Here is a 13575-nt window from a genome sequence, read left to right on the forward strand (position 1 = left end):
AGGGGAGGTTCGTGTTCTCCCTCCCACTGCCACTAAAAGCACATTAACAAATAAAACCTCTGCTTCATTTATGCCTTGGGAGCCACGATGAACTCTGAGTTCAAATCCTGACTTTACCACTTCCTCGTGGGAGGACCCGGGAAAGTTGTTTAATCCTTTAAGAGTCAGTTTTCTCATGACTCATAGTTTGTCTGGATTACATGAGATAGTAAAAGTACAGTATGCCTACGAGTACCACCCTGAAATTGTACAGTACACAACCTGTGTCACCATATATGGCAGCTCTGGGGAAGGCACAGACCACAAACACCTCCCTTTGAGGTCACTTCTAGTAGGGAGAATCCCTGATGCTCCATGTGGGCTCCTATAGAATCTGGAAACAAAGGCAATATCTTGAAAGTTATCCCTCTGTGGGAGGCAAGCCCCAGAAAGTCAGAGAGGGCGGCATCTATCACGCATGAAACCAGAATGTGGGGTGGGGAGATTGGTGTGAACCATAGGGAAGCCCAATTTCTTGCTCAAATAAACTGTAGAATATATAGGTTCTCTAGCCTAGCAATGCCCGGTAGAACTTTCTGCTATGATGAAAATAGTCCCTATCTGTGCTTTGAGATATGGCGGCCACTGGTCACATCTGGCTATGGAGTACTTGAAATATGGCTGGAGTGACTGAGTGACCAAGTTTTACACTTTATTTAATTTCAAATGGTTCAAATTTAAATGCAAACAGTCACACTAGTAGCTACCATATTGGACAGTTCAGCTCTCAAATTTATAGCGTTATTATTCCTGTGAACCATGACCGAGAACCTTGGTAATAACAGCTTTTTAAAGTGTTTCCAGGATGCCAGACAGGTGCCCCAGACTTTCACTCATTTCGACAACTCACAACAAACATTTGAAGAAGAAACATCATCCCCTTCTTCCAATGAGGAAAGAAGGCTAGGAGGCTAAGTTCTTGTCCATAGTTACAAGTGAGTGGGCGGTGTTGACGGGCCCCACAGCCCTGTTCTTCCCACTACCCCCGAACATTTCCAGGGCAGGCTAGTGCCAAAGGGCAAGAACTCCATCCCCAGACAGCTGGGGAGAAGTGCTAAGTGTCCCAACATTTAATCCACCTCAGATGTTCCTGAGCTGTCCAAGGTGATAACTCAGGCCCAGTTTTGCAGAGAAGCACTGTGGGGAATTTGCAGGTGATTAGGGGAGGAGGGACAGAGTCTGTGGCAGATGCGTGCACAGGGCCCGCAGCAGGGGAGGGAGAGACTAAAGGTGCTTGTCGACCAAGTAATGCTCTTAACGGGGCTTTCAGTGGCTCAGGAGGAGCAAGACCGGAAGGGTGGGGGTAGAATCAGTGATGCACCCAGTTCATCACATGGGTCACAGAGGTGGCTGTGAAAGCCTTTCTGCCACTAGTGGTATGCATCTGGCTCCTGCCTTTATGGGCTCTGCTGTGGATACAGCACAGTTCTTGCATGCACAGTGCCTCTCCAAGCAGGGGCGGCTTTTAGGCTGAGCCTTGTGAAATTCTTGCCTAGGCACTCTGGGCTTCCTAGAGGAAGTTAGAAACTTCACAGGAGGTGGACAAGACCGAGGAGATCCCCCACTGCAGCCCGCTTATTTTACAGATGGGGCCACTGGAGCCAGAGAAGGGAAGGGACTTGCCTCGAGTCACACAGCAAGTCACTAGCAGAGTCAGAACTTAAAGTCTCCGATCTCCTAACCAAGGCATGACACATGCCAGATTTTCTGCCCATCCTTCCTCCTACACAAAGGGCTACATGTCACCCTTGTACCTTACCTGGAAGATGCAATGTGCATATAGGGGCAACGCATTGCCTGGGGACGGAGGCAAGTAATTAATAGCAGCGGTTTATTAAGCATTTATTACTTGCTAGTCCCTGGGCTGAGTGCTCTACATGGACACTTTATTTAAGCCCCACAGCATCAGTCTGGCATTACTGCCCCAATTTGTAGATGAGGGGGCTGAGGTTCCATAAGGTAAGGTGGTTCTCTCTCTGTTATATAGCTAAGAGTGGTGGACCTGAGATTCCCGTTATTAGGTCAGCCTGCCTCCAAGGCTTTAAGCTCTTTATGTCCCATCTGTACAGCCTGGTTCTGTCCTGCTCTGAGGCTGCCATGTGTCTCTCTGCCATTATTTTGTCTATTCCCATCTCTGCTAAGGAGAATAAATCTGATTTCTCCCCATCTCCTCATCTCGCCTCCCCTACCCGCCTCTCCCCTCCATTGCAGTACAGGCACAGAGGCTTATAGTCAGGAGACCCAGCTCTGACACTGGCAATCTCCGTGACTTGGGCATGCATGCTGCCTTCCTGCTGTGGCTGCTGCCACTTCCAAGATGTTGGGGATGCTTGGGTTGATTCTGAAGTCACCCTAGATATAGCGGAACAGAGTGGCCCTGAGCCTTAGGTGACAGAGAGCCCCAGTGTGTGTTTAAGCTCTAAATGCTTCCCATAATCTAACTTACTTGGTCCTCGTGATGATTGTGTCAGGTAGTGGACCCCATGCCCATTTAGTAGCTGAGAAAATTAAGGGACATAGGTTAAGGAACTTCCCTAAATAACCATGGCTAGGAAGTTGCAGGGCTGGGATTTAAATCTCCATAGTTGGCTTGAATTTGGCTTGAGTTCATGCTCCTGACCATTACAGTGGCATTTAAAAACTCACTTTTTCACTTGCTAGCTAAACCTCAGTTTCCAAATCTGTAGCAGGGATATAATTTCTACTCTACTATGTCGTTAAAAGGATTTCGAAATGCCTGTAAAACACTCGGCACATGGTGGGTATTTGATAATATAATTATGATATGCCTTCAGCCCTTCCGGGGCCCCTGTGGCTAAAGAGACTTTGAGAGAGCCACACATGCTTTTATACAGATAGATTCACAGGCACAGAGAGGCAAAGTGTTTTGCTGAGGGATGCTCAGACCTCTTGGAAGCAATTTCACTTTAGCATTCGGAATTGTGCATTCAGAACCAAGTGTACCCAGCAGGCTTCTTGCCCAGCGGTCTTTGGTTCTATCAGATTGTATCCTCAATGTCCAGTCTTCCATGGTCACAATAGACTTAACATCAAGGGTTAATTCTGAGGCTCTGTCCTAGCTGGTAGGTAAGCGCTGAGTGCACCAAGATCTAGTCCTAAAAGAGAATGTGGAAATCCAGAAAGGCTCCGGGAAGTCTGCTGTGCAGGGGACTCAGCAAAGACAAAGATGTGGAGGTGGGAAGCAAGAGGAATGTGAGACTAGAAGCAAAGACAGGTGCATAGCAAGAGATGGGGCTAGACTTGTCATCTGGGTTCCGCTCTGGAGGCCCTGGAGTGCCAGCCCACAAGTATGCCTTGTTTGGAAGTCTAAGGTGTCTTAGCAGAAGGTTGCCATCTTTTTTTTTTTTTTTTTTCTTTAAAGCATATTTAGTCAGCAGTAGAAAGTGCCCGATGAGCTGGGCAGGAGGGAGAGGGGCTGGAGACAGCAACACCAGTACCTTTATGTTCCCACCTTCTATGGTAGAGCCTTCTATAGTGGATTTCTCTATGGCGAAATTCCCTGAGTAGATTCCAGCTAGTTCTAATACGTTCTCTGCTGCAAACCGAGGTCCCCAGCCAACTCTGGCCCATGTAGTGCTGAGGTCTGCAGCCCTTCGGGGGCTGGAGGCCAAATGCATCATAGGCCCAGGCCAAGGCTCCAGGAAATTGGGGTCAATTCCCTACTCCCCCGAGGGCCCAGCAGAATCATGGGGCCTGGGGCTTGGGGCTCCGGGAGGGAGAGTCGGTTCTCTGAAGCCACATGAAGCTGCCTAAACTTTCCCTGATGTCACACACAATCTCTGGGGGTGGACTCTGTGAGTCGTCCCACAGCTGCATGCTTGGGATGGGCCACCCTTCTCCCGGGGCCACAGAGGTTCCCACTGCATTTGGAAAGACCCATGAGAGGCCCAGAGAGGCTCCCCCCCCCCGCCGCCACCCCCTTTCTCTTCTGAATCCTGTCTCCTTGCAGCTGTTTTCTCAGACAGGGTAGCCTCAGCCTGCATCAGCTCTTTGAAAGAGCTTATTCATTTCCTTATACATGCACTCATTCATTTATTCCCTAATTCACCCATTTCTTCATTTGCTCACTTATGCATTTATTTCCTCACCCACACATTCATTTATGCTCTTGCTTATTAAACAAATTCATTCCATAACTCTCTACCGATTCGCCACATCTTTTCTTTTGTTAAACAGATAGTTCTTCTTTGTTGTTGTTTTGTTTTTGAGAGAGAGAGAGCGTGCACACAAGCTGCGGACAGGGGGCAGAGGGCAGAGGGGGAGAGAGAAAATCCTAAGCAGACTCCATGCTGAGCACAGGAACCCGATGCAGGGCTTGATCCCATGACCCTGGGATCTGCCCTGAGCCAAAATCAAGAGTCAGATGCTTTACCGACTGAGCCACCCACGTGCCCCTAAACAGATAGTTCTTGAGTGAGCAAAAATATCTACTGAGTGATGAATGAATGGACCAAATTATCAGGACCTATTAGAAGTTGTGGAAAGGCCCTGAGGATGCAGGGACGAGTGGGGAACCGTCTTGGGCCTTGAGGGAGTTCATCATCTGGGTGGGAACAGATGATAAACAACAAGGCAGTGCATGGCAGAGACGTTGAGGTAGCACACTCTGCAGAGTTGGAGCAGCACTAGGACACGATAGTTTGTGCCAGACAAGGTGCTGGGGCGGGGAGGGAAACAAAGCAGCCAGAAGGCCCGTGAGTACAGAGGCATGGTGTTGTGAAATAGCTATGGTGCATTTGAGAATGCAGGTGATTTAAACCAAAATTCAAGGTTGGTGGTAGCATTGTAGGGAGCGAGAGCATGGAGAATTAGCCAAGGTTAAGGCTGTGGGGGCTCTGGAGGCCAGACACCAGAGTTTGAATGGTGGCTAAAGGACACAGGAGCCGTTGCATAGGTTTTCACATTGGTAGAGCATGATCAGCTCCTCTGGCCTCATACAGAGTTTCTCTTCTTATCAAAAGCTTGAAAGAGGGAGAGAACAGGGCACCTGGGTGGCTCAGTCAGCTAAGTATCTGACTCTTGACTTTGGCTCAGGTCATGATCTCATGGTTCGTGGCATTGAGTCCTGTGTCTGTCTCCACGCTCACTGTGTAAAGCCTGCTTGGGATTCTCTCTCTCCCTCTTGTTCTGCCTCTCTCCCATGTGCACTCTCTTTCTCTCTCTCTCTCTCTCTCTCTCAAAGTAAACAAATAAACACTTTTAAAAAAAGAAAGAGGGAGAGAATGTACAGTGTATTCTCAGATGGAAGGACCCCCATCCAGAAACCACTCGTGGTTCTCCATTCTCAAGGGACAGAGTCCAAACTCCATAAACTGACATTGAAGCCACACTCTGCTTCTGCCCTACCAACTCCTCCTCTCTTGGATCACAGGATGAGAAACCTTGGGGAGCTGTCTGTTGCTCACTGTACTTCCTTGCATTTGCGCATGCCCTTTGGCCTTCCAGAAAAGTCTTTCCATCCCTGTTCTGCCTGTGATTCAATGCATCCTTGAAAACTCCTTTCCATATATCACTTCCTCTCCGGGGCCCTCCCTGCTTGCCCCTCACAACCAAAATTACTCTCCCCACATTGTCACGGCACTGCTACCGAGCATGGTCACATGGACATGACTGTCTCACTGTGGCAGATACTGGCTCACTTCACATTTGGACCCCACAGAGCTGGGCACAGTCTGGGCACTAAGAAATGGTCCTTGGCTTCAGGGGAAGGTCTGACATTTCCACAGAGCTGGACCTCCCATTAGAAGCCCAGACTTTGAAAGGGGGCTCAGAGAAAGGACCATGTCTGCAAGCTGCATTTGCCTACCACCTTGCAGAGGGTTGAGAAACTGTGTTGTGCCTGTTTTAAAGAGTTGATGGGAGGACACAGATAGAAGTATCCCCACACCACCCTCCTGGTGCCATTGTTGCTGGAATGCAATGGAATGGAGCAAAAGGAAGGAAGGGAAGGCAAAAGAGAGGAAGGCAGTGTCCAGGAAGAAAAAGCTTCTCGCCTGCCAAGTTAGCATGTGGCAGAGCCCTGACATGGGATACTTTCTCACTGGCTGAGATTAAGTAAGCTTTGCTCTGTGGCTACCTTCTCACGAACAGCCCTAGGACCCATGTTCTTCCTTGCTGTATGAGTTAGGGAGCATTTGGTCCCCTACCTTCTCAGTTATAAAAAAAAAAGATCAACACACGAAACAAATCCCTCTGACAAATCTCTGAAAGAGCTTGAAGCTAGGACATAGGAAACCTGGGAGATGGGCTCCATGGGCTCCCTGGGGGGCTTTGAGCAAGCTTCTTTCTTCACGGAGTCCTCAGTTTCCCCATCTGTAAAATGGAGATGTGAACAGTGCCTCTAGTTCAGGGTGATTGGGTTTTGTACATGGTTCAGAAACTGGTTGTGGAACACTCCTAGGGCTCTGGGAGATAAGGAGCAGTCTCCTCGTTTCTGTTGAGGGGCTTATGATGTTGAGGGTGGTCATCCCTGTTGGTCATCCTGACTGTTCTTGCGTGGTGTTCAGGGACATGGGAGCAACGTCATCCACTGCCGGAAAGATGGCACCTGGAGCGGCTCCTTCCACATCTGCCAGGAGATGCAAGGCCAGTGCTCAGCCCCAGACCAGCTCAACAGCAACCTCAAACTGCAGTGCCCGGACGGCTACGCCATCGGTACGGTGTGTGTGTGTGTGTGATGGTGCGAGCGGGAGGGGCAGATCCTTCTGGCAACCTGGGGCTGGTGCCTCGCTGGATGACTGGGCACCTCTACCTCATGAGGCCCTGTAAGGGGGAAACAAAGATGAGAGGGACCAGGTCCTTGCTCCCAGAAAGAGTAAAAGGCACGAATGTTAGAGAAACAGTGGTGAGTAGGGTCTTCCTGGAGTACAGAAGAGCTGACCACAGAATCAGGAGACAGGGGGCTCTCAGAGGAAGGGACGCTTACATAGGGATTTGCAAGAGCTTGTTGGGTGGGAAATGGCATTCCAGACAGAAGAAACCATGTGGCAAAGGGAAGGAGATGTGGAAGCACCTATCACATTTGGGAAAGCAATGGTGGTCCTAGCTGCCTTTTTATCTGGAATCTGAAATTTTGCATAATACTCATCATTCATGAGTACCTACTATGGGCCAGGCCCTGCATCAAGCACTGTATAGAGGCACCATATTTTATCTGCCCAATGACCTTTGACATATGAGGAAACTGGGACTTGAAGGGATAACAGAACATGCCCTGAATCCAGAGGGCTCTTCTACGCCAAAGCCTGAGTTCTTTCCATGGCATCCCAGTTGCCTCCAACTGGAAAGATAAATAGCATTTTCAGAATATGATTTGCGTGGTGATAGGCGAGCTCACAGAGTGCTCACAGTGAGAAGAGACGACCTGGGGTTTGATGCCAGGGATTTGCCTGGTTGAAACCAGGTGCCTAGATGGATGCATTAATCACCGGCTCCGAGGCTTTCTGGGGAACTGGAGCGTGCATTGAGTCTGACCTCAGCTAAGGGCGGTGATGCTGACCTCTTGGGCTGATTCCCTAATTGACCATGATGAAAAGCCCAGGGAATTGGATGTTCTTTCTCATGGCCAGTGTGATTTATGGGATAATCACCAGGGATGTCTGGAGCAGAAGGTTATCCTGCACACAGTCACTCCCAGTTACACAGAGCCAACAAGTTCTACACCCAGCACAATGGGAGCTGTCACTTCTTGTCCAGAAGCGAGGCCCGTGGTGGGAGAGGGGAGGTGTATGGGGCCCCATCACCTTTCAAAGATGGAAACACAGAGCCTGAGAGCGCATGTTAATTCTTCACCTAAATGTAGAGTGGGGATCAGCATTCCTGCATTTGGTCCAGAGAACTTGGTGAGAGTACCTCTGAGCGCATGGTTGCTCTCTCTGATGATTCTAAAGGTACTGTAAGTTTCTACAGAGGCACCAACCCAAAGGACCCTGACCAGGATGGCTGCAGAGAGGTGGCATCTTGTGGGTCTGCCAATATAGGCGTTCAAGATGGTTGGGGCAACAGGTGTAGCAATGGTCAGTAACAGTGGCTGTTCCACCCTGAGGCCAATGCTTTCTTCTCTCCATCAGTCCTGATGGGTGTGCGGGGTTCTAGACACATATTTCTGTGATGGGCCCACCCCCAACTCAGTGTATACAAGTGAATATTCAGTGATACTCAGGACTGGTATTAAGTGGCCCTGGGAGGAAATCTTTGATTAAGTGACTTTTATTTAAAAACAAAAACAAAAACAAAAACTTATAGGGGGTCCTGGGTGGCTCAGTTGGTTAAGCATCTGACTTCAGCTCAGGTCATGATCTCATGGTCCATGGGTTTGAGCCCTGTGTCGGCTCTGTGCTGACAGATCAGAGCCTGGAGTCTACTGTGGATTCTGTGTTTCCCTCTCTCTCTGCCCTTCCCCCGGTCATGCTCTGTCTCTCCTCTCTCTCTCTCTCTCAAAAATAAACATTAAGAAAACTCATAAAAACAGACTTCCTGCATGTCTACATCCACTGATACGTTCAAATATATTCACACATGCAAAAATAAACACAAGCACAAATGCTTAATGACCAAACATAGACCCAAGCACATACATCATAAACTCATGCTTGGCATGTACACTTTAGCCAGATAAGTGCATCAACTTGTCACCTACACACACACACACACACACACACACACAGAGCTACACATAGCATGTACACACCTGTGACATAATTACACACACATCACAAGCACAGACACATCTTACGCTCTGAAACATAAAGATGTGCGGAAGGCAAACATAACTCACACATGTACACAGACACATCCTGTGGCCAACCTCGGGACATACACTGCATTCCCATGCCACAACCACACATCACCTGGCTCTCTGCTTACCTAGCTAGAGGTAGGCAGAGGTGTGGCAGTACTATTCCTTTGCCCACGGAGCTTTTTTGTGATGAAGCAGAAAGGGAAAGAAGTTGGTATGACACTAGAACCTGAATGTCCCTCCCTTCCAAGTACCCATGTCCCCATTGCCATGCTGATGCCTCTTTAAGGAATATGGTGATCCAGGGTGGCTGGGGGGATATGGGGGAGCTAAAAAAAAAAAAAGCAGTGTGGGACACAGAGAGATAACGATTGGGAAGGAGGGAAACCTCCAGGTCCCTGTCCTTCCCCACCTGCAAAGGCCCCCACATCAGATTCCCAGGTTGAGCCCCTCCCTGGGGAGAGCCCGCCTCACGAGGAGGGGATTTGATCAAAGGCCTTGTAATCAGGGGTGAGGGGTGTATCCCATCACAGGGGCTTAGACGCTGGGGGGCACATTCTGGCACCACCCAGAGGAGCTTGCTCTGGACCCCCCTCCCACTCAACACAGGCAGGCTTCTGTGGCAGTTAGGAGCCCTCAGAAAGTTGCTACAGGCAGGGGCCTGGTGAGATCACCCTCTGTAAGGATGCCAGTTCGGTTTCATATATCACAACACAGCAGCCTGGTCCTAAAGCCCTAGCACTGTGGGGAGGGGAGGGGAACACAGAGGAGGGAGCTGCGGAGAAGGGGAGGGCAGTGGTGGCCTCCTGTCTTGACCATATTTTCCCCCTTTTCCCCCTCTTGGGATAAGATAGCCTTTGTCTTTCCCTCAGAGGCGGCCTCTTGCTTTCGCAGAAGAGGATTTTATCATCACAGCCTCACTTCTGCCTTGCTTTCTAGAAGCTCCTTTAGAACGTGAACTCACGACAGACACAGAGCACTGAGTTTTTCCAACTGCTTAGTGACTTGTCCCCTTTTCCCATCACTCGTCTTTTTGGTACTTTTGCATCCCCTCCCCATTTCTTTTCTCTCCTCTGCCTTCCTTTCTCTTTCCTCTCTTGATCTGTATCTATCACTGGACTTGGAAGGCAGAGGGATGTGGGTTTTAATTCTTGGGCCTCTAACCACCTTCTCTGTAGCCTGAGCTCTGTGCACTGGTCTAACCTGAGACTTGGGTGTGATGACGACCCATCGCACGGGCTGGATATTCAGGAGGATGAGTGACCTATGACAACCACCTGCCTGGCCAGGAATCTGCCCCCACTTCTGGGCTCGGTGTCCCTGTGTTTAAAGAGAAGAGGTTGTAAACACTGTCCTAGACCTGCTGTCACCCCCCTCTTCGGTCCTTGTGAGTCTTCTGCACTAAAGAGGACTACAAAATGGCATTAAAAAGGGAACTGGTAGGGGCGCCTGGGTGGCGCAGTCGGTTAAGCGTCCGACTTCAGCCAGGTCACGATCTCGCGGTCCGTGAGTTCGAGCCCCGCATCGGGCTCTGGGCTGATGGCTCAGAGCCTGGAGCCTGTTTCCGATTCTGTGTCTCCCTCTCTCTCTGCCCCTCCCCCGTTCATGCTCTGTCTCTCTGTCCCAAAAATAAATAAACGTTGAAAAAAAAAAAAAAAGGGAACTGGTAGATAAACTATATGTGTGTGTGTGTGTGTGGGGGGGGGGGGGGGGGGGGATTTTACACATTCAGACATCACCCTTATCCACCCACCCACACACGTGGAAGGGAGCCTATAGAGTGGCTAACAGAATAGAGTTGGCTGTCTCTTGTGATTCGCTTAATATTCAAGGGTGGTCCTGGCAGTAAGCTGGAGGAATGACCTCCTTAGGGCCTTGGTCAGATTCTGACATGTCCGTGCTTTGCCCACATGGATGAGCACCATTTGAGAGTCATGGAGACATCTCATGGGATAGGCTTGATTTTCAGGAGACTCCAGAATGCGTGAGGTCAGGGCAGAGAATCAATGTACCAAATTATAGTCAAATTGGCAACCAAGCCACAGCTTGATGTCAGCTGTCTTCACCTGTGAAGTCCCTGGACCGAGGGTTTCTGTGGAGCACCACCCTGTTCCAGTTCATCACCAGTGCCTTCACCAGCTACCTGATTCATTTTGTCATTCCCTTATCCAGGTACCCAGTCTTTTATCCATGCAATCCTCCATCTGTGTACCTACTTCCTCCTTCATAAGATACCAGAATGCCTACTGATCGTTTACTCACCGTCCTATTCACTCACTCACTCAGTTCCTTGTCCATCTATGCACTCACTTCCTGTCTCTTCCGCTCATTCCACACATACTTGCTGAGTGCCCACCATCTGCCATGCACAGTGCCAGGCTCTGGGCATGGAATGTGGAGCACAGAGAGGGCTCAGGAGTTTACAGTCCGTCAGGGGAGAAAGCCGTTGATACAACAGTCACCAAGCCTTGACAAATGCTGGCATAGTGCCTGTCAGAGGGTCTGGCCTGTCCGGAAAGCAGGGAGGGCCTCTCGGAGCAGGAGGTACTTGGGTTGAGGTCCAAAGGGCCATAAGTAGTGCATTAGTTGAAGAAGAGTGTGAAGGGTCTTGAAGGCACAGCTCGGGAGGCATGTGTGCAAGCCTGGTGTGAGCAGAAAGCGAGGAGTTAAGAGGCTGTGCCGCATTCATGGGCTCACCATGTGCTGGGCTGATGGCTTACCAGGCACTGGGCTAGGCTCACGGATGAGTCACCCTCATCCCTGCCCATCCAGGGCATCACTGTAACTGCGGAAAGGTAGGCACAGGGAGGGGGTAAGGCCGGCACTGAGAGACTCATCATTGCTCAGCAATGATGAGAGCACACTGCCCTCACTCAGGTGCAAAAATCAGGGCAGGCTGCTCAGAGGATTTGAACTGAGCCATGAAGAACTGATGGGATTTGACCTTGAGTAGGCAGATGGGGGTGATTCAGGAGAAGGGGTGAATGGGAGCTGAGGTATAGAGGCGAGGGGTTGTTGCAGGACTCAGATGGAAAACCTAGTGCAGTCTGGCTGGCCCACCCAAAGCGTGAAGATGGTTAATGGCAGATGAGATTGACCGGACCATGGGAGCCCACGAACGCTGGACAAAGGGGATCACACTTTGTTCTGCTTGTGGGGAATCTTGTAAAGTTTTCAAACGAGGAAGGGCACGACCCAACTGGCCTCAGGGCCAACAAACATGGTGGTGGGTGCAGGCTAGATTGGAGACAAGAGAGCAGAGTCAGGGAGACCAGAGGCTGCCCTGCTGGAAGTTCCCTTCTTTCTCTGACCCTCAAGGCCAGGGTGGCCCAGTGCAGAGTGTCAGGGCCTGCCCTGTATGAGAACAGCCCGTGGACATCAGGGGACCGGGGGCTGAGCTATGGCCTCACACTGTGCTTCCCCTCAGGGTCGGAGTGTGTCGCCTCGTGCCTGGACCACAACAGCGAGTCCATCATTCTGCCAGTGAACGTGACTGTACGTGACATCCCCCACTGGCTGAACCCCACCCGGGTGGAGGTGAGTGACAGAGCCGCCCCCCGTGGCAAGGGGAGGGCAGTGACCCTGTTGGACACTCGCTATGCCCCCAGCCCGCATCAGTCCTTGTATATATGTTGAGTCATTGACTTGTCGCACCTGTCGTGTGGGGTGGGAACCGTTCACAGTCAGTTCTCCAGGTCCCTCCGAAGGACCTTTTACTTCCTGCTCCACTGAATCCTGATGACAGCCTAGGAATAAGAGGACTGATGTCTGCAGTTTAGAGATGAGGAAACTGAGGCACCAAGAACCACACAGAAAGCAGAGTCAGCTCACAAACCCATGTATGTCTGACTGGGAAGTCTGTACTGGTAAGGATGGTGCAGTCTGGCTTCTCTAGACGAGCCCTTAGAAGGCCTTTCAACATTCCATGGCCTAGACTTCTGGGATCCTTCTCCACGCTTACCTCCTTTGGTGGAAAGCAGTTAATCTGCAATATGGGAATTAGTAACACCCACCGTTTATGAAGCACCCACTGTGTTCGCGTGCCCAGCACCCCTCACACAAGACTGCACTGAAACCTCAGAATCGCTGGATGGAGCAGGGGGCATGGCATCGCCTCCACCGCCTACTTTTGGACACTGAGCTCTCAGGAGTGCGAGGGCTCGAACCCAAGCCTGAGTCCAAGTGTAGTGCTCTTCCCACAGTGCCAAGCTGGCATGGTCCTGGCCAGAAGGCCACGTAGGCGCCTCCTCCTGGTACCCACTGCCATTGCCCAGGCCCACTTTGGGGCTGGCCACTCCCCCTCGTCGCCTGATCTATCCGAGGCCCTAGAGGCTTTGTGGGACCCCACTCTTGCCCTCCAGGGCAGCGGGGATCCTGGGCCTCAGGTAGCACCAGTTCCGGGCACTGGCTCACCCTGGAGAAGGTGAAGGAGGGAGGCAGGGCGTGCAGGACGATGTTCGGCTATGTCCCTCCCGGCCAGGCTTTCTGCCCGCGGAGCGGGGAGGCCTTGCTCTCCTGCTGCAGATCTCGCTCCGGATAGCTAGGCAGAACCCGATACCGGGTGTACGGTTTCTCAAATGAGCTGAGGGCGTGATTGCGAGGGCTTACTCAGCACTCCGCCCGTGGAGCTGGCACTGGACTGGGCCGGCCTGCCCAGCTCCCCCGTGCACCCCAGCGTTCTTCTCCTTCCTCTTTCTCACCTACGGCCCTCTGCCCCACCCCCAACTGTAGTCCCTTCCCCCTGCCCCTGTCTCCGCTCTGTTTCTCTCTCGCCTCTC

At 51.0% G+C, this 13575-nt stretch overlaps 1 protein-coding gene across 1 annotated transcript in view; it reads left to right on the forward strand.

Moving 5' to 3' along the window:
- PAPPA (pappalysin 1) overlaps positions 1–13575 on the forward strand; it is a 243399-nt gene that overhangs the window by 199037 nt on the left and 30787 nt on the right. The window contains exons 18-19 of the mRNA XM_043566322.1: positions 6567–6714; positions 12225–12334. Of these exons, the coding sequence (XP_043422257.1) occupies positions 6567–6714; positions 12225–12334 (258 nt within the window). The remainder of the gene's footprint in view (positions 1–6566; positions 6715–12224; positions 12335–13575) is intronic.

Source organism: Prionailurus bengalensis, chromosome D4 (genome assembly GCF_016509475.1).
Source record: "Prionailurus bengalensis isolate Pbe53 chromosome D4, Fcat_Pben_1.1_paternal_pri, whole genome shotgun sequence".
NCBI classification, from domain to species: Eukaryota; Metazoa; Chordata; class Mammalia; order Carnivora; family Felidae; genus Prionailurus; species Prionailurus bengalensis.